Source organism: Penicillium maclennaniae, assembly GCF_028827695.1.
Source record: "Penicillium maclennaniae strain IBT 15551 chromosome Unknown utg000003l:1.0-5670915.0:1.0-5674809.0, whole genome shotgun sequence".
In the NCBI taxonomy this organism is placed as follows: Eukaryota; Fungi; Ascomycota; class Eurotiomycetes; order Eurotiales; family Aspergillaceae; genus Penicillium; species Penicillium maclennaniae.
Window position 1 is genome coordinate 4,892,200 of NW_026623215.1, and position 25,195 is coordinate 4,917,394.

A 25,195-nucleotide genomic window follows, 5' to 3' on the forward strand; every position below is an offset into this window, starting at 1 on the left:
GCATGCAGCCGTAGTAGCCGGATCAACTCGATTACCCGCTCCCACGAGCTCTCCGCCCGCTGCCCGCAACCCCAAACAAGTGGTGATCTAGTTCAACGCCCATTCGGAATTGCATCCCCGTCCCTTTCTTCCTGCCCTGTGCTCTATACGATTGATCGCCGTGTCTGTGTTGCTATTCCACGTCAATTCGGACTTTGGGCACGGTGCGCTCGGCGCTTCTCGCTCATTCCGACCCCGACCTCTCGACCATGTCCCCTTGATCTTGGGGCTCTAATAAGCAATACAAGGGTCACCCCACTTGGGCAGCGCCGCGATAATGAATGGCCGAGATCGTCCCCGTCCGCCTCCGCCGAGCGATGCTCGGCGTGGGGAGAACGTAATGGCAGCGATGGCTCTATGTCCAGAGCGGAGAAGTTTGAGGACGAAAAGAAACGCATTATCCAGAGTTGCTACTCGAAGAAAGATGCCGATGGAACTTGTATGTGAGAAAATGCCCACCCCTCTCTGCGCTCAAGGAAATACATACTCTCTCCTCTCCAGGGGATAGCACTGCATGGTTCCTGTGACGTTTCAGACTGCGGCCACATAGTCGTCCTGCGACTATAGTCTGCTATCCTGCGCACTGGTTTCAAATTGATTTGAAATCGCTGACTACCAGCTAATGCCTTCACAGTGGTCGAATCATATATCACACATGTTCGCATCGTGGAGGATGCAGCGCATCCATCCGCCCCTGCTCCGCCAGACTCGAATCCCAAGAACAAGAAACCCCGCGCTATCATCGTTTCAGTTCGAAGATCTGGCCGGGTACGAATGCACAAAGCCCGTGAAAACAATGACGGGTCATTCTCCATTGGCAAAACTTGGATGCTCGACGATCTGTCCGCCATTCAATCATACAGCGCCTTCGTCCCGAAGTCACCGATTGAGCAAAAGCATAAGGAATGGGCAGGAAATGTTGGCTTCGTCGTTACCGTGGGAAAGCCATATTATTGGCATGCCCGTACAGCCAAGGAGAAAGAGTTCTTCATTGGCAGTCTGGTCAAGATCTTCAAGAAGTACACCGGAGGCAAGGTTCCGGAACTAATTGGATTCGATGAGAGGGAACGACAATTACTTGCAGCATCTGGCTCTGCTGCACCTGCAGCGCTACCAGGACGAGGCCCTCCCCCGGGCCTTCCTTCTGGTCCTCCTGCCGGCCCTCCTGCTGGCGCTCCACCAGAGCCGCCAGTACCAGCGCAGTCGGCTTACAGCAGTCGCGACCACAGCCGCGATGCACCACAAGATATTAGACGGAAGCCCTCAGAGGAACCTATGCTTCGAAGTCAGAAGAGCCGTGAACAGTTGTCCCGCCCGTCCACTGCGTCCAAGCCTGCCCCGTCTCCATTCAGCACATCTCCTATGAAGCAACCAATTGTGCCTCCACGGCCTGAGCCGAAGAGCCAAGATGCTTTGTCTACTTTCCTCAATACCTCAGAGGAAGGTGCAGCACTCACAGCCCATGCCTCCGATCCAAGAACATTGGTCCCGAAGATCAGTACTGATGGACTGCGACCTACTACTGCCGGCTCAGCTACTAGCGATAATCGTGGCTATCCTCCTAGCCCTGGAAGTAGTATTGGACCAAAGTCACCCTATGGCGAAGGTTTTGAGAAAGGTTCTCCGTTGGACCAGGGACCCCGTCCCTCTCAGGACAGGATTGGCTCAGACGCCCTGTCTCCTTTGGCAACGAAAACTGAATACGTCGCATACTCGCCTGCGAGAGTAGAAATACCTTCATCGCCAATTGTGATTGAGCCCGAAATCGCAGCTACCGTCATTGCAGCTGAAGAGCCACCCAAGGCAGTCGAGGAAGAACCGAAGGCAGCAGCATCGCAACTATCGCAACTATCGCAAGCACCGAAACCACTGCCAACAGAAACACCACTGGCAGAGAAATCACAGACAGAAGCAACACAAGCGCCAAGCATCCCTGGCGAGCCATCTGAGGAAGACGATGACGCACACCGTCCGGGACTGGGTCCCATGATCAAGAAAAAGGCATCTGCAAAGGATGTTGCAGGCGCTTTCCGAAAGGCGGCCAATGCGTATGGCGGTTTCAAGCCTCGGCCTGGTGGAGCCGGTGAGAGACTTCTTGCCGCAGCGAAGAAACAGCAGGCCGAAGAAGCTGGATCTGATGGCGTCACCGGCGTTTTTCCTGCTCCATCTCTCGCACGACCAGGCAACGAGCCCCCGAAGAGTCCTGTGGACGCAACATCTCCTCGAGAGCCTCCAGCTATTGTGCCGTCTACTGCATCTACCGCTGCTGCCGCCACCACTGCTGCCACGGCAGCAGCACCTCCTGCCCCTAGTGATCCTACCACTCCAACTGTCGAAATTACGCAGGCTGCCGTTGAAGAGACCCCATTGTCTCCGGCTATTGCTAAGGAAGAGTCGAATACTTCTTTGACAGACATTGTAAAGGTGAAAGATCGCTCACGGACACCGTCTCCGGCAGCACAGGTCCGAAACCGGAGGCGACGCGAGGATCATACTATCAAATACTGTCAAGCCCTTGGCATTGATCCCGGTGTGCTCGATGGACGCGGCATCGAGTTTGACGACATCCTCACTGATTTGGGATGGAATGGCCGTCTAGGGGACGAGCAGAAGATTGAAGATCTGGAAGCTGATATTCGTCGTGAGATTGGTCGTGTCGAGGCGACGAGCTGGCTTGGCAACCTCGAACAACAAGAAGGCAAGGTTGAGCAGCTTGCAGTCCTCATTGACAAGACAATTGAAGAGTGTGAAGAAATGGAAGGACTGCTAACTCTTTACTCCCACGAATTGAATGTAAGTGATATGATCCGGATTCCCACTGAACACGACGCTGACCACTTTGTGACAGACTCTGAACGATGATGTGGCGTATATTGAAACTCGATCTCAAGGTTTGCAGGTGCAAACGGCAAATCAAAAACTCCTTCAGACTGAGCTCCAGAATCTGCTAAAGACATTGTCAATCTCGGACAACGAGATGCGTCCTCTCAAGGAAGCTTCTTTAAGCAATCCTCATGCCCTAAGAGACACTGAGACCGCCCTGTCAACGTTATACAAGGCCATGCTCATGATCGATGCTGACATTGGTCAAAATAAGAAGCGGCAGGCCGATGCTAGTGTGGGAGTCTACGCCAACACCGAATTTGGCCAAATGCGTGCCATCCAGGAGAAGAAAGAGGAGTACCGCTCTGCCGCCTTGGTATTCTTGCAGCGGCTGGAGCAACACATGGCAGTAGCTTTCAAAATGGCGGACCAAAAATGGATCGATGCGATTGCATCTACGATCAGAGATCCAATGAAGCTGGACAGCGCCGCGCGGCAGCAATTCCGGAGTGAAGTCTGGATGTACCACCCACTTATGCTGTTTGCCCGGGAGGTCAGTATGTCCGAATGGCAGGCCCTAGTCAACCTCTATGAACAAACATCAAAGCCATCCTACCAGAATGACTTCCGAGAGAATAGTACAGCGTGGAAGAAGACCGCCAAGAAGCCAACTGGGGACGAGTCGGAACTTCTCTTCACTCACCAGGAGAAAGAGAAAGAGGGCGAGGGTATTACCATGGCGGCCCGCAAGCTCACTGTCCGACGAGGCAAGACTGTTCGCGCCGCAGTTGGCTTCCGATTGGCTTCCAGTGAAAAGAAACAGGGCAAACTTGAGGCTTGCGAAGCATTTGCCGGAACCCTGCGTGAGACCTTGAACATGATTAGTGAAGAACAGAACTTCGTGGTGGAATATTTCCACCTCAACTCTCTGGCCACTGCCGATTTCTCCGACCTGGTGGCCGCTGCCACTTCCCGATGTACGCACATGCCCAAGCTTTTCCATTCAGCAGCCCCATGATCCTGATCGCTCAATGGCGAAGAGAGTGGAAGCGATCATGGATGAAGTCTTTTCTTTCTGGCCAAACGATCTACAGAGCAGTGTCGATTGGGCGCTGCAGGCCGACCCTATGCAAGGAATCGGAATTTTATTCGCCTTGGAGACCGCCATGGCCGACCTTGATGATACCAACCAAGAATTTATCATCCACACTCTACAGAAAGTCCACTCTCGCCTGATGGGAATGTTCAATCGATTCGTCGATGAACAGATTCGCGGGATTGAGGACACCAAAGTCAAGGTCAACAAGAGAAAGGGTGTCATCTCCTTTATCCGTGTGTTTCCCCACTTCTCCGCAGCCATAGAAAATATGCTGGCGAATGGCGAGTTCTGTGACATTCGCATTAGCGTGAACGAGGCGTACGAGCGCATCAATCGAGCCATGTGGGAGTCACTCAAGTTTATTGCCAAGGAAGCACCCGGCCAACCACCGGGCGTAGCAGCGAGTGCCGGTGACCCCGAAGACAAGGAGGTCTTGAACTACCACATCCTCCTGATCGAGAACATGAACCATTACCTTGAGGAGGTTCAGGTACACAACCTCCCAGTACTACAGCGGTGGTTTGATCGGGCACACCACGACTTTGATGAGCACATGAAACTCTACCTCGATGCCGTCATCCATCGACCCTTGGGCAAGCTGCTGGACTTTGTGCAGAGCATCGAAAACCTGCAGGCAAACGGCAATGCAGCCGACATTGCAAGCCGGGCCAGCCACTCCCGCATGGTCGCCAAGAAGGTCCTCTCATCTTACGACACGAAGGAAATCAAGCGTGGCGTCGACATGCTCAAGAAGCGTGTCGAGAAGCACTTTGGTGATGCTGATGACCCGGGCCTCAGTCGCAGCCTGGTGATCAAGGTTCTCCGGGAATGTGAGATCCGCTACGAAGAGGCATATGACCGCACGCGACGGATCATCGACACGGTGTACGATGGACAATTGGAGCTGGAATGGCGCAAGGAAGACGCCCTGGCAATGTTCCGGAAATGAGCGTCTTGAATTTTTTTTTCTTTTTCTCGTTTTACCATATCTAGGATTATGGAGCGTTGGGTCATCAGCTGGGCGCAATTGGTTTCATGGCTCCCGTTACATACAAAGCCTTTGAAAGCAAGTCCATCGCGACACAGTTTCATCATAGTTTCCAACTAGGGGTATCTGTGTCAAGTGTGCAGGTATTCGGCTTCAGTCTTCGTAAGGTACCCCAGGGTTAGTAGTCATGGTCGTGAACGATATAACTCGCCCTCTCCTTTCTGCACGAGATTCTTCCAACGTCCCAATTAACTTTGTTTTAGATACATGAATGCAGTGAGGTTAAATCCCTTCTGATCTTCGTGGAATCGAATGCCCACAATTTAGCCCATCTGTTGAGCGATGATTGGTGTGGATAGGCCGCCCCGGGTCCACCTGTTCGAGGCCATCGCATTTTACCTCATTTCACGGCTCAGGGGCACGCTCTGGTCCGTGCTTGCGATTCGCAATTGTTGCTTTCAAGCTGGGATACACGGTGGATCGAGACATTGGAGAACCCATTGCGCTTGGGTGAAGTAGTTTTCTAGTAGTAACTTCCAGAGTTCTCCAAGGGAACTCCAGAGCTATGATGCGTGGGCCATATATAGCTCTTACTCCCAAGGCTTGAGCTCTGCTTCAGTGAACGATGGTGGGAATTGAAGAGATAAAGAGATTAGAAAAAGCCACAACAAATAGACCCGTTCCAATGCCGTCTGTATCAACTGCCCACTCTGTAGCTGTCCTTGTCCGCTGAAACCTGCCTCGGCGGAGTGCCAATCGGGCTGCCTTCCCAAGCTTTGTACGGTGTGTGGGGAGAAACTTAAGGTGATTTTGATTCTTGCCCTGGATCGTGGCCTGGAGATCTTCTCGTCAACTCGACCTTCTCCTCTCATTTGTATTTCTATTCCACGGTGAGTCCCTCTTTTCACCCCTCCTGATTTCCCCACTGTTACGGCCAAAGGGTCAGGGAGTCTCCACTACGCGAGAGGTTTCCCTCGCAAGGGGGACCACGGACAGCGAGTGCGACTCGGAGAGGACTCGCCCTGCTCTGAACAGCTAGCTTGCGCCGTTGCACATCGGGACTGTCGGCCCCCAAGGCCAGTTGCGCAAAAGCTTTCTCAATTGTTCCATGATCCGTCCTCCTAATCACGATCATGACCCTCTAGAATCTTTCCTATCTGTCGCATATCGTATCCGCAATCGCATTCATCTCGGTTCTCCTCCCCCTCGACCCGGCATCTTGGATCATTGACTGCATGTCGCGGTCCTTCGAGACGAACATTCCCCGTGAATCGCTGCCTCCCTTGCCTCGAAATTCTTGCGATCGGAACGTCAACCACATTGTGCGGGGAGAGCCGGTACAACCTTGAGCTTATTCTTGGGAATCCCTACTCGCGCTCGGTGAACAGAGCTCGCCGCAGCTATGCCCTGGCGGCCGCTGCCTCGCATTGCTTTTGCTGTGGCCATCTACCCGTTTCACCCCTCCTCCCCGGCCGACCTCCCCCTCGAACTCGGCGATGAATTATACATTATAGAACAAGGCGGATCGGACGGAGAATGGTGTCGTGGTTATCTAGTTGCACCGCCGTCACTGTTGGCGGGATTGACGAGTACCAAGGGTCAAACTCTCGAGGCCCGCGTTTTCTCCGGCATCTTTCCCCGGAACTGCGTTGAGATCCGTGAGGTACTGGGGGACGGTGATGGTTACAAGGCCATGCTCAACGGCGATCGGAAGAGCTTGGACCGATTGACCCTGCCTGGCCTTGACACAGACTATGTGTCTCGAAGCAGCTTGGCCTTCTCCATAGGCGAGTCGACGACAGTCGGCGAGGTGACGGATGTAGTCCTCGCAAAAAAGGGAAGGCCTGCACAGATTGTGATCAATAAGACCGATGATTCGGACCTTTCGAGCCCGCGATCTGTCCACACCTATCGAACCGGATCGATCCCGCACACGCCTATGTCCTTCGCTCCTCGAGATCCCAGTGCGCCTAAACCTGCTGCGCCTGTGCCCATGTTGAAAATTGGCGATGAGACCCCAACTTCTCTGACAGAACCGCTCGTCGACGAGATCGCATCATGTCTCCGCGAATGGCATTCGACCAACCTACACGAGCTACTTCTCGCTCGTCAATATGATGTACTGGAGGAGGTGTCAAGACTTGTCCAAGAATTGGACTTTTCGCGACGCCAATTGCTTCATAATGTGTTGACTGGGAAAGAGAAGGAAGTACTGCGCGATGAGACAGTGTGGAAGCTTGTTCGCGCCAACAAGATGCTTAGTGGAGATATCATTGTGCGCGATTCAGAACAAAGAGGCCGATTGTTGACAGGCGAAGACTCCGCAATTCAGCTGGCCAAGCTACAATCCGAAATGAGCATGCTCGATGATCGTCCTACAACCACATCCGACACCACGGCTTTGCATCATATGCTGTTGGAAATAAATGCTGTATCGGGAACTGTTCCAGGCCCTGTGACCCTTGGAATGCAGCTATACTCTCGATCAGACGCCGGTGCGTATCATCCGCTGTCCGAGACGTATAGCTTGGACATTCCATCTCCCGACAAATTCATTAGCTTGACACACAGTAACAAGCTGAAAACATTATTCACTGAACTTGCTGCCACTGATATCGGCGATGGCAGCGCCAATGGACGACAACTTTATCTGGTTGCTTTCGTTCGGACGGTAGAGTCCCGGTCTGCTGCTGAAATCACGCCGTCGAGGGCTTCTATGTCGAGAGAAGGCCCGATTACTACACGGACACCCAGCGCCGGAGGCGTGCAGCCATCAGTTAAGGGAAGCTTGAGGACACGGCGCAGTATGATGTGGTCTCCCAAGGCACGGGGTAGTCCGACCCTTGATCAATCAGTCAAGTCTCCTGCCCAAGCGGTCCCACGGTCATCGAGCAGCTCGTCCAATACCCAGGAAACAACATCTCCTCAACCGGCGCCCATGAAAGAATCGATGGCCATTCGCACTGTGGGAGTTGGCATCTTGGAGGTATCCCCTGTTCTCCGACAAGACAAAGATGCCGAGCAGGTGATCAATATCTGGTCGACTCCTCAAGAGGGCGAGGAAGGCGAGGCTTACGCGGAAGGCTTTGAGAAGTTACTTCAAATGCTGCTTCCGAACGCTAACGGTCGATATGTGCGATCTCAATCGGCCGCACGTCTACATCTCCATCTGCATCCATTCACCAGTACCGATACCGAAACCCTTGTCCGTCAAAATCCCACGATTTTACACGATGTTATACAGACGAGGCGCATCGGTTTTTCCAAGGCACCTGCGAAGCCTCGATCCGACATCTATGTTACACTTTCACAGGCCGTGCTCCCTACCGATGCGCTGCTATCTCATCCGTCTGCTGGCCAGATTTCCCTCCAAACGAATACTGGTCTCCGCAATCTTCAACTGACCTTAGAGGTTCGCGATGCATCTGGCACACGTGTGGACAGATGTGTCTTCCCATCCTCTGCTCCGACCTCTGTGACAGCTTGGCGTACGACCATCGCTGATCGCGGCTTTCCGTGGAATCAGACAATTCGCCTGAAAATCCCTACAAACCGCATTCCTGGCTCTCATATCATTATGAGTGTTGCGGATGCACCGGAATTCCCCTTCGCTCTTGCATGGATGCCTCTTTGGGATCAGAATGCGTTCATTCGAGATGGTCAACACTCACTTCTGCTTTATGCTTACGATAAGCAGACCTCTAGTATTGAGAATGGCAAGGGCGCCTATCTCAGCCTCCCATGGAGTGCACTTGGCAAGAACGAAGCTGCCAAGGACGAAGCAGTCACCGGCCCTCTAGCAACACTGCGTCTTGAAACCCATCTGTGCAGTACCGAGTACTCACAGGATCAGGTCATCTTGAGTCTGCTGAACTGGAAGGAACGCCCCGTCGACGAGGTCCTCGATACCCTGAAGCGTCTCCTCTTCGTCCCAGAGATTGAGATTGTCAAGCAGCTCCGCAGTGTGTTTGATGCACTGTTCGGTATTCTTGCTGAGAACGCTGGAAACGAAGAATATGAAGATTTAATCTTCAACAACCTGGTCACCGTGCTGGGGATTGTTCACGACCGGAGGTTCAACCTCAGCCCCTTGGTCGATAATTACGCTGACTCGCAATTCAACTTCCCCTTTGTCACCCCGTGCCTTATCCGCAGCTACTTGCGCCTTTTGAACGCCGCGACCGAGCTCCATCAGTCTCGCAATCTCCGTGCCGCTTTCAAGGTGGGACGCCACTTGCTCAAGTTCATCATCAAAGCCCGCGAGCAGCAAAAGGCCAAGGAAGAAGGCATTGGAATTACCACTGTGCAGTCCACTTTCAACCGAGACTTGCATACAATTTTCAAGTCCATGGAAACATTGATGAAGAACCCCTCACCGAGTTTGGTGGGAAGCAAGACCTTGATCGTCCAGCACTTCCACTCATGGCTCCCCGAGCTTTCTAATGTCCTCGGGCGGGATGAAATGATAATGATCGCTTTGAGTTTCATGGATTCATGCAAGGATGTTACGGGAATGTTAGTTCTCTACAAATTGGTGCTTATCCAAAACTACACCCAGTTCGAGATCTTTGCAACCGGCGACGAGAGAAGGACTTTGATTTCCAGCTGTATTGGTTGGCTGGCGCCTTACTGGGGTTCCAATGGAACCGTTTCGGATCAGTACCGAGATCAGGTCCGACTTAACAGTGCAATTGTCGCTCAATTGCTCTCTCATCCGGATCCTCAGCTGTACGAATTTATGCCGAGTATTGTCGCTTCATATTGTGCTATAGCAACTGAGGGTGTGGACGAGACTGAGTACCTGTCCTTACTGTTCAGCAAGGCTTTCCCCTTCCAGGTTAAGACTTCTACGATCCCGCAGAAGTTTGACGAGTCGCTGGTAGAACTGTCAGCCATCATGGCCGCCATAGCCAAGATCGTGACACCCAAGATGCCCGCTTTGAGAGAAATGGAGCTTGCTACATTCGTTTCACAAGCGCTTGAAGCCCACAATTCCATCATAGATTGTGAGGCGTATCCTGAAAACTGGTTCAGCATTCATGTTTACAATCATCGGGCTGCCATCAAGAGTCTCGAGCATCTCGGGTTGCTCCTGATTGACAAATTCCTTCCCAACCCCGACGATGCCGATACCTTTGATACTAGGCTATGGGAATCTTTCTTTACGACGCTGCTGAAGGTGATCTCGAGCGATGTTCTTGCCCTGGAGACATTCCCTGAACAGAAGCGTCGTGCTGTCTGGAAGATCGCTGGCGATGTTCGCGAGCAAGGCGCGGATCTGCTTCATTCCACCTGGGAAGCGATCGGCTGGGATACTACCGATGAGGAGCAGGAACGTTATGGTTTGAAAAAGTTGGGGGGTTACCAGGTTCAGTACGTTCCGAACCTGGTTCCTCCGATTATAGGTCTTTGTCTCAGTGTGCATGAGGGCCTGCGACATGTTGCTGTTCACATTCTTCGCACAATGATTCTGAGCGAGTGGGATCTCAATCAAGATATCTCGATCATCGAGACAGAGATCATCTCTAGCCTGGATTCTCTCTTCAAGTCTAAGCAGATGAGTGAGAGCGTCAGTCAGAAGATCTTTGTCGGTGAGCTTCTGGACCTGTTCGAAGGTGATGCGGAGTCTGATGAAGACCTATTCAGCGCTATGAAAGGTCTCATTGCAACTGTCGATGAGCTTCTTGACCTGCTGGTGGCCTCGCAGAGCAGCGCGTCCATTCAAAGTCTCCACGCCCTGAAGCTTATGGAATACATGAAAGACATGGGCCGGGAAGACATCTTCATTCGTTATGTCCATGAATTGGCCGATGCCCAAGCCGCCGCTGGCAATTTCACCGAGGCTGGTCTTGCTCTGCAATTCCATGCCGACCTCTACGAATGGGATCTCAACAAACCTGTTTCGGAGATCATGTCACCACCTTTCATCGCACAAAGCGCTTTCGAGCGGAAGGAGGCCCTGTATTTCTCCATGATCCAGCATTTCGAGAATGCGTTGGCCTGGGCTCCAGCACTTGCATGTTACAAGGAGCTTGCGGCCCACTACGAAGCTACCACGATGGACTTTGCCAAGCTCTCTCGGGCTCAGAGCTCCATGGCTCGGATATACGACATCATTGCCAAGGGTGACAAACAGTTCCCCCGTTACTTCCGGGTCGTCTACAAGGGTCTTGGATTCCCTCCCGCCCTGCGTGATAAGGAGTTTGTCTTCGAGGGGTCCCCGACAGAGCGCATGGCATCGTTTGTGGATCGCATGCAGCGGGAGCATCCCACCGCACAGATCATGTCGTCCGGCGAGATCCCCGACTACGAGGGCCAATTTCTCCAGATCAGTGGAGTCACTGCCCACCGTGATGTTTCTCATCCTGTCTTCCAGCGCTCTAAGGTGCCACACTCCGTTCGTGAACATCTGTTGATCTCAGAACCTTCTCGTTTCTCAGCTACTTCCCGGAGGCACACGAGTAGCTCGGACGTGCGTGAGCAGTATGTTGAGAAGCTCATCTTTACTGTTGCGGAGGCCTTCCCGAACATCCTTCGTCGCAGTGAGATTGTTTCTGTTCAGGAGGTCGCTCTCTCGCCCCTTCACACAGCCATTGAGCGAACGTGCCGCAAGACACAGGAGTTGCAACTCCTGGAACGCCGAGCTGCAGCGGGCGAAGACAATGGCTTGTCGAATTTGACCGAGGCACTGGAACAACTGCTTGAGATGCGGGGATCCACCTCCAACTGTGTGGCCTTGTACCGCGACTTCCTTGGCGGTGCTCAGGGTACGAAGAACAAGGTTGAGGAATTCGAGTATGAAGATGAAGAGCCAGAGGAACCCGAGGAAGCGGAGACGATGGATCCGATGGAGAACGCCCTCGCTGTTGCCCTTATCGACCATGCCTTGGCGATTAAGCATGCGCTGTCCCTCTACCAGCGCCCAGCGCATCTAGCCACGCAGGCGGAGCTCCTGCGTCGCTATGAGAACGTTTTTGAGCCCGAATTGGCATCCCTCATGACATCCCCACCCGAGCATTCGAGCCCGACACCGACCCAACCCCGCCAATCCTCCACATCAGAGCGTCGAAATCAGGCTGTGCAGCGCTCCGTCAGCCCCGAGCAAGAGCTTATCCGAGCCACCCGAGGACATAGCCACACGCGTAAGCGCTCGGACAGGCAATCGGTCAGCCATCGCATCAGCATCATCAATCCTTTCAAGCGATCTCACGGCCAATCGAACTCGATCTTCACCATCCAGCCGTCGGGCAGCAAAGAAAAGAATCTCGAGGAGCGCGAGGAAGAAGACGATGCAGCCACCATCCATAGTCGGGCCACCGACCACTCCCGGGGTGGGAAAAGTGACAAACGGCGAAGCTGGTTCGGCGCCCAAGGCAAGCATGGCTCTTCCCCGTCCATCGCTGGTGCCGGCGATGAGACCCTGAAGAAGCGGCCTTCTCGCAGTGCATCACGCGACACGGGCGGTCAGTCACACGATGGTCGCAGTCGCGCCGGATCCCAGCATCGTGGTCCGGCAGCCAGCGGCGCAGTGGGTAGTCCCCCCTGAGCGACCTGCACCCGTCTCGAGCGGCGGGTGGTCCACTCTTCCGCCGACGCGCGATTATTCTCGTCCGGTAACGCGTGAAAGCACAAATGGAGGACGGGAAGTGACCCTTACGAACGGTATCAATGGTACCAATGGTAACATTGGCCCGAATAGTGCCCAAGTCCCCTCCCAGCCGACCAGCTACAACACCAATAGCGGGATGCGCGATTCAGTATTCCGACGATTCAGTCTTTTCAAGGGCGTCGGCCGCAAGAACAGCCGGATGGATTTCGAAGCGAACGGCGCGCTACTTGAGGAGTAATCTTTCCTTTCTATTTCCCTTTCACCTACCATCTCTCATCCATCATCATTCATCTTTCATCTTTCTCCCTTTTAACTTGATCTCTCCGATCATTTTCTTCGTCTTCTTCTTCTCCTTGATGTGACTTCCTACTGTAATTTTTCCTTGTTTCTGATTTTTCCTGCTTGGACGGTGTTGAGGAGATACCATGTGCTATATACTAGCTCCAGTATATTTTATACCAAATACCAAACCGAAGTTGCACGGTCTAAACGAAACCGAGACGAGATCCGAGACTAGTACCGAGTCCTCCAACCAAGGGTGACACGCAGTTGTGGAAATGTGGCAGTGCAAGTCTTGGCCCAGTCTTGGCTCCGTCGAGAACCAACACGCGAATCAAATGGCAATCTGGACTCCAAAAGAGGTGGAGATCCTCAACCATCAGAAAACTAAGTCCAAGCTTCCCCCTGCAGCCGGAACAGGTCCAGAGTTCTCCACTGTGTAGCGTGTACCATCGAGGCTGTGCGGGTTATTCCTTTCGAAACGGCCATTGCGCCCATTGCATCACGATCTCCCCCCCCCTTCTTCTGGTAGTCTCGACCACGGTTTGTGTGGCTGGAATTTCCCGCCATTATTTCCTGTTGCAAGTAACGAAGCTTGGCTCTCTCGCGTAGCAAAAAGATGTGTACGGAGCCCTTTCCTTACCCCTTCGCCTGTCAATGTTTCATCCCTCCAACTGACTCCCGACAGCTTCCGTTCAATTTCGCTCCCAAGTGCGAAGCCACAGCTTCGGCCCCAGCAGAAAAATGAGCGGCAATGGCACAGTTGACCCGGGCGAGCGCACTGCTCTGCTCAGTGAATCTCGTTCTCATTCCTTCCAAGCCCTTTCTCCTCATGAACAGACGGAGCATGGACATCATCATCACCACCCCAAGGACAATCGAGTCTGGGTGCGATGGCCTATGCATGTCGTGCGTCTCGCGTGGTTGACGCTGATTCGTGACTATGTCAATGTACTCCTCATCTTTGTTCCGCTAGGTATTATCGCCGGTGCCCTGGGCTGGGACTCTACCGCTATTTTCGTGTTGAACTTCTTCGCCATTATCCCGCTAGCGTCCATGCTGAGCTTCGCTACCGAGGAGTTGGCCGCCACCATGGGTCAGGCTCTCGGTGGCTTGATGAACGCGACTTTCGGCAATGCAGTCGAGCTGATTGTAAGATCTGGATTCCCAATATCAAGTTCTATCATGGCATTATCTTGTATCGCTAACAATCGGGGGTGACTAGGTCAGTGTCATTGCGCTAAAGGATAAGCAGATCCGCGTCGTCCAGGCCAGTATGCTGGGTAGCATTCTTTCCAACATCCTCTTGGTTCTGGGCTGCTGCTTCTTCGTCGGCGGTCTCCGCTTCTCAGAGCAGTCGTTCAACAGCACCGTGGCTTCAACCATGTCCTCCTTAATGGCGGTCGCATCCGCATCCCTGATTATCCCCGCGACTCTCTACGCTGCCCTTTCCACTTCCAAGCAGGACTCCCAAGCCAATATCCTCGTGTTGTCCCACGGTACCGCCATCATTCTGCTCGTCCTCTACGTGATGTACCTCTACTTCCAATTGCGCTCCCACGCCCAGCTGTTCGAGGAGAGCAATGGCAGCGATTCTGAGACTGCTGGCGGCGCCGAGGAGGAAGCGGAAGCGGAAGAGCGCATCCTTAGCCCCTGGGCAGCCACCGTCGCGCTGATTGTCGTCACCATTCTCGTGGCCATCTGCGCCGATTACCTCGTGGGCAGCATTGACAGTATCGTGCAGAAGACAGGCATGAGCAAGACGTTCATTGGTCTGGTGCTGATCCCGATCGTCGGCAATGCCGCCGAGCATGTCACAGCCGTCGTGGTGGCTTACAAGGATAAGATGGACCTTGCGATCGGGGTTGCGATCGGCAGCAGCTTGCAGATTGCTCTCTTCGTCACCCCCTTCCTGGTGATCCTAGGCTGGATCATGAATATCGAGATGACCCTGCACTTCCAGACCTTCGAGACCGTCGCCTTCTTTATTTCCGGATTGGTTGTCACCCTGTTGATCCAGGATGGCAAGTCGAATTACCTGGAGGGTGGCATGTGTCTCGGAATGTACGTGTCCCCTTGCTATTCACCTTTCTTGGTCTCTTTCTAACGTTCTCGCAGGTACATGATCCTGGCCCTTGCGTTCTACGTCTACCCCGATGATGCCGGCGATGGTGTCGGTATTTTGAGCAAGCTTGTCAACTGATTTGAGAACTACCATAGCTTGTCTATATTTTTTCATCGCCTCTTCCACTAACTTGATGTGTTCGTGTCGCGTGAGCGAGTTCCCACCTCCCGTTGGAATAGCCTGCTTGTGTACTTTAAAGAAAATTAAATGTCTGTATAGCTCTGTCAGAACCTCAATTCCCAATGTCAATTTCAATGTCAATTTTCAAACAGTCTCTATCTCTATACTCTCGGTAACTGACCTCGGAGAAGTGTCTCTAGCTTCGTCATTTTGCCGCTTATCGGGACTCTTATCAGCGCGGGGAAGTTATCGGGCATCTGGTTGGACACATCAGCCCCAAAGAAGCCCCCGTGTCTCCTCGACTTACCGATTTAGTGCTCTCTCCAAGCCTAAGTGGGGACGGCCACGGATCCGGAGTAAACGCCAGGTACCTATATAAGTTTGGCTACCAATCTTCACACCCTTTGGAAGATTGCGAACTTCCTCAGTCTGTCATGGCTCTCTCGGTCACAACGCTGGCCATCGCCGTGGTGGCCTTGATCCTCTACAAGGGGATCATCTACCCTGCTTTCATCTCGCCATTGGCGAAGATCCCCAATGCTCACTGGAGTGTCCCCATCTCTCCTGCCTGGATGCTCTGGAGACGTTTTCGCATGACAAATAACCGGACTATCCAGGCTGCTCATGAGCGTCTCGGTCCGCTCGTGAGACTTGGCCCCTCAGGAGCTCTCGATCAATTGTGTCGATGAGGGCATCAAAACGGTTTATACGGGCGGGTTCGAGAAACATGATTGGTATCCACGGGTCTTTGGATCGCTCGGGTGAGCTCATTCCCACCGTCGGTATTGTTGGAAGAGGACTAATCCGTGTAGAACGGTGAGCATGTTCACAATGGTCGGAACAAAGACTCATTCCACCCGTAAGAGAATGCTATCCAATATCTACTCCAAGTCCACGCTGCAGACATCACCTCATCTACGCTTGGTCTCCAATGCAGTAATATTCGATTGCTTGCTGCCTATCATTCAAGAGTCCGTCAATTCAAACAAGTCCCTCGATGTGCATGATCTAAATATGGGATTGACCATGGACTTCGTCTCATGCTACTTGTTCGGCTTGAAGAACGGTACAAATCATCTCCAGGATCACGATTACCGCAGGAAATGGCTTCATATGTACTTCTGCCGTAAGCCTTTCGAGTTTTATCACCAAGAGACGCCGAAGCTACAGGGATGGCTTAGCTGTGTGGGACTCCGCGTGATTCCGAAGTACTGTGACGAGGCGAACGAAGTTCTCGATGCATGGGCGCTAGATCTCTGCGGCAGGGCTGCCAATTGTCTAGATTCAACCGATCCTGCTGTTGAGCCTATCGTCTATAAGCAGTTGAAACAAAGCCTCGACAAACAATCTATAAAAGAGACAGGCTCCAAACAGGATCCAAAACAGCAGCAAATCGATATCGCTTGTGAGATGTACGATCAACTTACAGCTGGCTTTGAGACTAGTGCCGTTGGTCTGACTTACCTTTTCTGGGAGTTATCCAAGCATCCAGAATGGCAGGAGAAGCTTCGACAGGAATTATTGACCCTCAACCCGTCGATCGTGTTCCCCAAATGCGCAGATCTCCCTTCGGCAAAAGCGATTGACAATCTGCCTATTCTGGAAGCTATTGTCACGGAGACATTGCGACTTCATGCGCCAATTCCAGGCATCCAACCCCGAATCACTCCTTCTCCATCTTGTTCTTTGGCGGGTTATGATAATATTCCTCCCAACATCCGAGTCAATGCGCAAGCCTATTCGCTACATCGAAACTCGGACGTTTTCCCCAATCCCGAAAGCTGGCAGCCGAACCGCTGGCTCAAGGAAGAGAACTCGCCCGCCGAACTCGAAGAAAGACGTCGCTGGTTCTGGGCCTTTGGCAGCGGAGGTCGGATGTGCGTTGGTAGTAATCTCGCCTTGCAAGGTACGTTTCACCGAACCTGCCAAGTAGACTATTATGTGCTCACTTGACTAGAATCCAAACTCGTCGCCGCGGCGGTATACACGAATTTCCGAACCACCATCATCAACGATGAAGACATTCAAGAAATAGATGCTTATACTGTGCATCCCAAAGCCGAGAAATTAATCTTGAAATTCCACGCCGTCTAAATACCCACATCGATATTCAGATCAAATCAAATGATATGAAGCCAAGATAATGATACATCAATTCTTTTCACGCGCTGTCACGTAGGTATATACTGTACAATGCAAAAACAAACTCCTGTGCCCATCAACCCGCAGATCCGTCGAATTCGCGATCTGCGGATCAAACGGACAATAAAACTCCCAGTGATGATGCGACTCGATTTAGCCCAACACGCCGTCCTTCTTCCGTGGGCCCACGACCTTGGGATACATTCTCATCAGGTGGTAGTTGACGGTGTTCTTCTTCTTCTCTTGCGATTTCTAGACAGGATTATAGGTGTCAGTTGGTCGATATTGGTCGATAGGATGAGATGGACTGGAACAGCAAAGATGAATAGGGAAAACGAACCGATGAGTCCATGCACTTGCGCAATTGTGCCTCGAGACCAGCGCAGCCTTCGAAACCGTATCCTTGCGATGCCCAGCAGTCTAGACATTCGTTAGTACTCTGTGATTCAAGATCCTCTAATGTTTTTCCGTAGAGATCCGAAGTACGCGGCGAATTAACTCGGTATACGCGGCGATAAAAGAAAAGACGTACTCAGCATCGACGACATGACAGTGACGCAAGGGTTCTGCTCATGCTGGTTGGGGCGACGGACGCGAAGGTGGTTGATGGTGTTCAACCGGAGCGGGTTGAGCCGGGTGGAGACGTTGCCCTTGCCAGCCATTGCGAAAGCCGGAGAGATTCAGAGGACGAGGACTGTATCGGGACGGTGGAAAATCGAGATGTCGGGCTCCGTGGACAGCGAGGGGGAGTTTGGCACCTGCGAGATGGAGGTTCGCAAAATCCCTGGAAGTTTTGGCTCCGCGGAGGTGCATGACTAAGCAGATCGATCGGGCGAAGGTCGCGAAGATGATTGCCACTTGCTGCTTTATTTTCTAGTGAAACGATGTGTTTTTAAGTCTTGAATTATTTCATCTACCCTGAAACTTTTGAAAAGAGACTGGCAATGAACAGCACACAGCTCTGGCGTTCACATATCGGCCTTGTGGCTGCTCGGCCCTCGTTACATACTGCAGCTCCTACACCACGTCAGTTCTCAGCGGTTTGTCAACGGCGACAGAATGCGCGGTCGACAGATACAAAGACGGAGGAAGATGGAGAGGTTGATAAAAAACATGAAGAAGAGGAGAAGGGAGCCATGGCTCGCCGTCTGTCACAGATGACCGAGGATGCGGTGCTGGAAGGTGGACGGTCGGCGCAACGCAGCATGGAAGCTGCGGGATTCTCTGAAGATCTGAAAAAGCAACTCGAGGAGCGAGTCAAAGCAGCTGCATTCAAAAGCGAATATGCTGCTGAGCACTCTATCCTCAACATGCCGGTACGAAACATTCTCCGACTCGAGCTATGATGCAGCTACTCACCTATGCATCTGAACAATCTACAGGCTAGCGCAGGCCAAGGAACACGAGAGACCGCCGCAGCTTCTGCATGGACAGGGTCAGAGACCGCAGCCGACTCGGTGCTGCGCATGCTCGACGACGCCAGCAAACCCATGCGCACCGCATTCAAGATCCCGCAACCCGTGAACCTCAAGCCCGCCCCGAAACCCATTCGCTCTCCAGGCGAGCGCCTCGCCGCAGCTAAAGAACTGACCTCAAATTACACATTAAGGCAAGCTCCTGGCTTCTCCGAAGAAGAGCGTGAGGCCATGCGCCGCGAAATGAGAGAGAAGTTATCCCCAGGAGCGCAATCAATGCCGATATCTATACAGGGTCTTACATCGCTCGCGAACGAAAGAATCGAAGACGCCATTGCCCGCGGTCAATTCCGACAGATTAAGCGTGGGAAAGGCATCAATACAGAAACAGACTATAATGCGAATAGCGCATATATCGATACGACGGAGTACTTCATGAATAAGATTATTCAGAAGCAGGAGATTGTGCCGCCATGGATTGAGAAGCAGCAGGAACTTGCTTCGGAGATTAGCCGATTCAGGCAGCGGATTCGAGCGGAGTGGAGGAGGCATGCGGCGATGTTGATTGCTAGTCAGGGTGGATCTCTGGATGAGCAGATGAGGCGGGCAAGAGGACATGCTGCTGCTGAGGCGCGTTTGGTTGAGAGAAGGAAGGCGGAGGCCGCGTTCAAAGGGCGTGATGAGCAAGTCAGCGAGATTAATACCGATGGTCGGATTGTCGCTCGCGTGGAGACACCGGAAGCTATCGAGTCTCATGGAGAGGAGAAAGATGCCCCTGGCGATATTCCGCATCTTCCTCCCTTGCGAGACGAGGCCTATCTGGGGATTGAACGCTCGTACCATGAGCTGGCCGTGAAGCATATCAATAAGATTGCCCGGTCTTATAACCTCCAAGCACCCCGCTCAGCCCAAAAGCCATATATCAACCTGGATCGCGAGTTGAATAATTGCTTTGCTGAGGTTGCGCCACAGCTTGCAGAAGAAATCCGCCGTCGGGCGACTGAGCGCGCCCGCCCGTCTGCATCCCTCAGTGGCCCATCATCCGGTATGTTTGGGTCAATTGGGACAGCAAACAATGTGCGCGTCTACGAAGAGGACAAGACAAAGTCTTATGGTCTCAAGGAGATGTGGCGAGACATGTTCTCCAAAGACGGACAGAAGTAGACTATCTACTTTCGCTAGAAGTTGAAGTACAGGACCGGATTAGTTGACTGTGAACTTGTCAAAGTCATTGTTGAGTGATAATAACAGGAATAAACTTGGTTATCTTCATAATCAACGCTCATCTCATGGATGTAGCCAGGGACCTTTCATCTCCGCCCCGTCTCGATAAGAATATGATCTCTGATATTCATTCCACTCAAAGCGATCTTGCACTTCAGCACAATGATGATTGAAGCTCGACCAGATTGACTCTAACATTTCAACCGAAGAGCGAGCGCTTCTCACACTCAGGACAGTGATGCCGAGCTGAGTCGCGGTCGTCGAACTTGTCGGCAGAGATAATATTCAAAGCCGGACCAGGTTTCTCATCCGAGTCCTCAAGAATCCTTGGTCGATGGAGAGCCGCAAGAATCCGTCTCAAATTTATCAGAAGGGAGATCAAATTGAGGATCAACCACATGCTCACGATCATGAGTAATGAAAACGCAGCCATGGTAATGAGTATATTGGCACTCATTCCACGTAGACCGTACCTCATCATCGGAATCCCCATGAAGATGCTGACGAGTCCGATGATTGTAAGCATACCACTGAGTCCCGCATACACGCTGACGAAACGTTTCACGATCCTGGGAAGATGCTCTCGGGGGATGACCTGTACGCGAACTTTCCACCACCTAGATAATTCTTTGGAGGCTTCAGATAGTTTCTTCGCAGCGATGAAGGCCATGACGAATCCAAGTACGGTGAGATGCGCGCCCAAGAACGAGATCAGATTCTTGTTCCACAAAGTTTCTCGACAGTGAAGAGGCATTTCATACTCTGCCAGAAGCGCCACATAGCAGTCCCGAGAGCTGTTACGGGACATGGTTGAGTAGGGGATAGGGTGAAGATCACGTTTGAGTGGGATGATGAACTGATGCCAGGGGATCTTGGGCCAGCTCCCGGCAGGCCAGCCAGCTTGCTCGAGGTCTGAATCACCGAACGGAAGGCGCGAAATAAGTTCGACGTCGCCGAGCCAGATCTCGTTGATGGCGTTGCCTTGTTGATAGAAGTTGTCCGACTTGACACCGCCGACGACCGAGACTTTGTGGCCCATGAGGATGTAATAGAATTAATTGAAAGAACAAATTGACGATTTGAAGAGGATACAGAAGGAGAGTCAGGAAGAGCAAAGACATGGCGAAAGAGAAGGCGACCGTCAAGTAAGTGCAGGGAAGGAAGGTGCGACTCGACAGGCAACTCGGACTAAACAACAGAAAACATGACTCTATTCCCCGTACATCTGTAGAAATATAGAAACAAGAAGATGTATAGTCTACTCACGACTCGAGTGGAGACCCGGCGAGGTCTGATCCTGTGAATCTACATGATGTGACTGGGCCGTGACGGGGGTGATGATCCTGCAGGTGGGCGCGTAATGGCAACCAACGACAGGCAGAGATGGCCTCGACTTCCTCACACTCGCTGCTCTTCACACCGTCACACCCGATGCCTCTCATGCTCATATACCGACCCTCTCGCCCCACCCTGGGAACACAGAGTAGATTTGCCCTCGAGATTCGTCCTCAATGCCGAGACCGATCAGCAGTGATCGAGGGATCCTGGCTGCACTTAAATCTCTTGCCCTGCGCGATCCCAGTCATAGGTGCTGGCCATGCCTTCAGCTTCGGTCGCCCTGACTCCGTTATCGTCTATCTTCCGCCTCTTGCTGGTGTATACGGTTCCGGTCTCCGCTTCGAAGGGGTTACACATGAAACGCTCTGGAAGTGTTGATGCTCCCTCGTCGCTGAACAGATCGCTACTTGCTATCCAACTGGGAAGTATCGCTGGTGCCTACGTGGTGTTTGTTGCCGTTCTTCTTGCCCTACTTCTCTCCGTTGGACGACGCCTGCGACGCACAGTCCACTCTTCCAACTACTCTTTGCAAATGCAAATCTTGAGGCCTGTCAAACCCACACTGGATATGGATCCGAGCCCAATTTCGCCCATGTCACAGAATATCCCTTCTCTGCATCGAGGTGGTAGGCCCTCGCAGACCTCTTTCAACGGCAGCATGGTGACAGTCGACGAGTCCGTGGTCGCTTCGGACCGCCAGCGGGCTCAGGATGAAATGGAGATGTTATACGCAGCGGTCTTGGAGCATGATGCTCAGAAATCCGCTGGAGTCGACATTGATGTCACTGCAAGGAACTCGGACTCTCAGAGTAATTCACCGGCTAGCCAGTACAGCAACCCATTCACCGATCGCCATGCCTCACAAAACTCCGGATTCTCTTCCTCGGCTCTTCTAAATGCTCCCTTGAAGTCTCCCAAGCCGTCTCGCTTATCGAAGTTGTTCAGCTCCAACGCTCGATCAAATCCGGATGCAGGCAAATTGAAGTCTCCACGGTTTAGCATTCGCAAGCAACAGATTTCATCTCCAATTGGTTCTCCAGGTCCTCTTGGCTCTCCAGAGATCCGTTCACCCCAGCCTTATGTCCCTGAACAGCCACCTCTCTCCCCACGGATCTATAATCCTGGCCCACCTCCTTCGATCCCCTCAACTCGCCCAGAACTAGGTTTTGGGCAGAACACGCCTCCAATTATGCCTCCCACCGGACGTTCAAGGGCACCTGCGCCCTTGAACTTGTCTACCATCAACCAGGCAGCATCAAATCTCCCGTTCCGTGATGCATATCCTTTGCGTAGTGCTCCAGCCACCAAGACGACCATCCTGGAGAGGCCCGTGAAGAATTCGCATGGACCCATAACCGGCGTACCAACACCGTATAGTGCATACATGCCATTCACTCCTGTGACACCGTTCACACCCGGCCGAACAGTCACAAAGCGTCAACGCAGACGCGAGGAGAAGGAGAATGGTCTCCGAGTCTTGAATGAAGATGACCTAGTCAAAGATGATGACGACGTGTGGGGATGATTGTATACTTGGTGGATCATGATCAAATGGTGATCGGATCGGGCGTTTCATGACGGGGGTCAATTTTGTCTTAGTTTCGCAAATTGAAATACACTGGTTGTATCTATTTCTCATCAAAGGTCTATCCTGCATAAAATGTCCCATCTATTTATCAACCTTCTTCAAATGTTGTGTACCGTTGATCATCGCCTCCGCATAATCCGGCCGACTCTCTGCCTTCTCAAGAGTCAACAGCGCCTGGATCGTACATCCACGCGGCGACGAGATACTCTCTCTCAAAACAGCGAGATGGATTCCGGACTCTAACGCCGCCGATAATCCCCTCAGGCCCTGCAGCACCATCTCCATCGCATCCGGTCTCTTCAATCCCTCTGCCACATATCCATCCAGAATGCCCTCAATAGGAACTGTCATAGCAGCCAGCGCCGCCCCAACCAGCACAGACCCAAGATCCATCTGACTCTGAGGTAAATACTTAATCGTGCCCACCTGCTGAAACATCCACTCTACCACCTCGGTCATATGGACAGGTACTTCCCGCTCCGGCGTCTCGATAATCGTCATCGATTGACGGAACTGAGCACCCATATTCGGCATCACCTTGATAATTACTGGCTCTGCAATCTCCCCGTCAGTTCCCTCGCGAATGATCCGCGCCAGGTTCTGCGGCGTCTGCCCCGCCAACAGACTGATCACCAATTTGCCGGCCAGTGCCTGGCGCACACCCTTCGTAACGAGGACATCATCGGCCATGAACGGTTGAAACCCCAAGACAATGATATCGGCATCGGCCATGATCTGTATAGGAACATCCTGCGACGAAGTCACATGAACAAATGGTTCCTGGCCCGGGGACAAAGAAGATGCCAAGCGCTCGGCCGAAGCGGCACTCTTCGTACACGCGACAAAGCGAGCGACAGGGTGTGATTGTGAAGATTCAGTAGAGAAAGCTGCGTCGAGGATGCCGTGGAGAATTGCACCGCCCATGTTTCCTGCGATGGCAAGTCAGTGGATTTGGATGGCGGGGTGGGCGTATTTACCGCATCCGATAAATGCGACGGTGCATTCCCGAGCCATAGCGCAAAGTTTGATCTCTTGCATCATATGAATTGGATTCAGGTCCGGGTTGGGCAATTGTTCGAGATGTGATGCGAAATGCCAAATCGTGGACTTAATACAGTAGTCGGGGCGAGCATCCGACCACCGGTTGATCAAACCGAGCTTTCCAATTGAGCAACACTATGAAACGTGGGATCTCTGAGTATTTGCGAATCGCTTTAAGTCGTAGACTGTTTTTTTTTTTGCTTAGCCGGCTGACAGACATCATCTACCTCTTTGAGAAGCCTGGCATCCGCGTGAATGGAATTGACATTGCCATTAGGAGTCAAAGCTTTGCTTTTATTCACGATCCGTTCAGCGGCAATCCGCGATATATAATATATATACACGCGTGGACTGGAGGCTCGTTTCGTGGGGCATTTGATTGTGTATTCGCCCATACCAGAGGTTTGCGCCGATGAAGACGGCTTTTTTGGAAAGTCGGAGGAGATGCGAGAATTCGGGAAGTGGAATCAAAGCATTTGGAATGCAGGTACTTAGCCCTGGAGTGGAATGAAATCCTTACTCACATGTCTTGGAGTCGCCTGTTGAATTCACAGCGATTAACAACCAATTAGTCAAGACTTATTATCACCAATCAGCACGATAGCGAAGAGGAATCGCGCCGGGCTCATAACCGGAGATCCCAGGATCGAAACCTGGTCGTGCTAATATCTTTTTTGTCCTTTAAATCTTATTTACTCCATTTTTGCTCCATTTATCTGTTTTGCGAGGAATGGATCCGCTAAAGTCTGCCGATGTGAGTCATAATATTGAGAGTTTCCTGAATTTGGGTTTTATGATCGGTCAATGCACATTCGACAATTGCTTATCATACAGGATGACCAAGGAATAAAGGTTACTTCTCCACTTCGATTCTGCCAGTTTTATATGAATAATCAACGTATCTAGCCTGTTTCATTCCCTCAATACCGCGTAGCTATGGTTGAAGAGGGAAAAAGTCGGATTCGTTACGTATAGTAAATTAGGTGGGCGGTATGACAGGAGAGGGAAAAGGAGGTGACCAAAAGTAACCTTTATTCCTTGGTCACCCTGTAAGCTCTACGCTTGAAATGGATTTCGGGGAGTTTGATCATCCCGGTTCAAAAGCCCGACCGAAATAACGCAGACACCAAATCTGCTTCGGATTCGGACGAAGTGCCTGAATAGCCTCGACGCACTTAATCAGGCTCGATCAGGTTAATAGATTTTCATTTGATTTGATTCAAATTGCCGTTAGGGAAGATTGGGTTGATGCTTCATGAGCCACAAGCTTCCATTTGAGTCTTAGTAAAGCTGCATTGCAGAGACAACCTCCCAGGATCGTCTCCCAGGATCGTTAGCTTAAGGAGCTATGTGGATTCACGAATG

The 25,195-nt window shown here is 52.1% G+C and overlaps 10 protein-coding genes across 10 annotated transcripts; 7 read left to right on the forward strand and 3 right to left on the reverse strand.

Annotated features, from left to right (window-relative positions):
* Positions 1-288: 288 nt before the first annotated feature.
* Positions 289-4,910, forward strand: N7477_003958 (GTP-Rho binding exocyst subunit SEC3; the record flags this gene model as incomplete). Its single annotated transcript, XM_056965621.1, has 4 exons — positions 289-478; positions 659-2,832; positions 2,888-3,839; positions 3,907-4,910. Coding segments are annotated over 4 exons (4,320 nt in total), but the record flags the coding sequence as incomplete, so codon positions are not given.
* Positions 4,911-6,351: 1,441 nt separating this feature from the next.
* On the forward strand, positions 6,352-12,796 carry N7477_003959 (guanine nucleotide exchange factor DCK1; the record flags this gene model as incomplete). The annotated part of the gene is made up of 2 exons (XM_056965622.1): positions 6,352-12,412; positions 12,471-12,796. The coding sequence occupies 2 exons, from the start codon at positions 6,352-6,354 to the stop codon at positions 12,794-12,796; spliced, it is 6,387 nt and encodes a 2,128-aa protein (XP_056825575.1).
* A 785-nt stretch (positions 12,797-13,581) lies between these two features.
* N7477_003960 (calcium/proton exchanger) lies at positions 13,582-15,040 on the forward strand (the record flags this gene model as incomplete). Its single annotated transcript, XM_056965623.1, has 3 exons — positions 13,582-13,989; positions 14,063-14,901; positions 14,956-15,040. The coding sequence occupies 3 exons, from the start codon at positions 13,582-13,584 to the stop codon at positions 15,038-15,040; spliced, it is 1,332 nt and encodes a 443-aa protein (XP_056825576.1).
* Positions 15,041-15,516: 476 nt separating this feature from the next.
* N7477_003961 (uncharacterized protein) lies at positions 15,517-15,771 on the forward strand (the record flags this gene model as incomplete). The annotated part of the gene is made up of 1 exon (XM_056965624.1): positions 15,517-15,771. One exon carries the CDS (start codon positions 15,517-15,519, stop codon positions 15,769-15,771), a length of 255 nt encoding a protein of 84 aa, XP_056825577.1.
* A 142-nt stretch (positions 15,772-15,913) lies between these two features.
* On the forward strand, positions 15,914-17,176 carry N7477_003962 (cytochrome P450; the record flags this gene model as incomplete). Its single annotated transcript, XM_056965625.1, has 2 exons — positions 15,914-16,988; positions 17,040-17,176. The coding sequence occupies 2 exons, from the start codon at positions 15,914-15,916 to the stop codon at positions 17,174-17,176; spliced, it is 1,212 nt and encodes a 403-aa protein (XP_056825578.1).
* A 201-nt stretch (positions 17,177-17,377) lies between these two features.
* Positions 17,378-17,886, reverse strand: N7477_003963 (mitochondrial 37S ribosomal protein mS37; the record flags this gene model as incomplete). Its single annotated transcript, XM_056965626.1, has 3 exons — positions 17,378-17,476; positions 17,565-17,644; positions 17,757-17,886. The coding sequence occupies 3 exons, from the start codon at positions 17,884-17,886 to the stop codon at positions 17,378-17,380; spliced, it is 309 nt and encodes a 102-aa protein (XP_056825579.1).
* Positions 17,887-18,168: 282 nt separating this feature from the next.
* N7477_003964 (DnaJ family domain-containing protein) lies at positions 18,169-19,803 on the forward strand (the record flags this gene model as incomplete). The annotated part of the gene is made up of 2 exons (XM_056965627.1): positions 18,169-18,540; positions 18,607-19,803. The coding sequence occupies 2 exons, from the start codon at positions 18,169-18,171 to the stop codon at positions 19,801-19,803; spliced, it is 1,569 nt and encodes a 522-aa protein (XP_056825580.1).
* Positions 19,804-20,062: 259 nt separating this feature from the next.
* Positions 20,063-20,902, reverse strand: N7477_003965 (uncharacterized protein; the record flags this gene model as incomplete). Its single annotated transcript, XM_056965628.1, has 1 exon — positions 20,063-20,902. The coding sequence occupies one exon, from the start codon at positions 20,900-20,902 to the stop codon at positions 20,063-20,065; it is 840 nt and encodes a 279-aa protein (XP_056825581.1).
* Positions 20,903-21,460: 558 nt separating this feature from the next.
* Positions 21,461-22,726, forward strand: N7477_003966 (uncharacterized protein; the record flags this gene model as incomplete). Its single annotated transcript, XM_056965629.1, has 1 exon — positions 21,461-22,726. One exon carries the CDS (start codon positions 21,461-21,463, stop codon positions 22,724-22,726), a length of 1,266 nt encoding a protein of 421 aa, XP_056825582.1.
* A 144-nt stretch (positions 22,727-22,870) lies between these two features.
* Positions 22,871-23,803, reverse strand: N7477_003967 (pyrroline-5-carboxylate reductase; the record flags this gene model as incomplete). Its single annotated transcript, XM_056965630.1, has 2 exons — positions 22,871-23,718; positions 23,767-23,803. The coding sequence occupies 2 exons, from the start codon at positions 23,801-23,803 to the stop codon at positions 22,871-22,873; spliced, it is 885 nt and encodes a 294-aa protein (XP_056825583.1).
* Between the last annotated feature and the right edge of the window lie 1,392 nt (positions 23,804-25,195).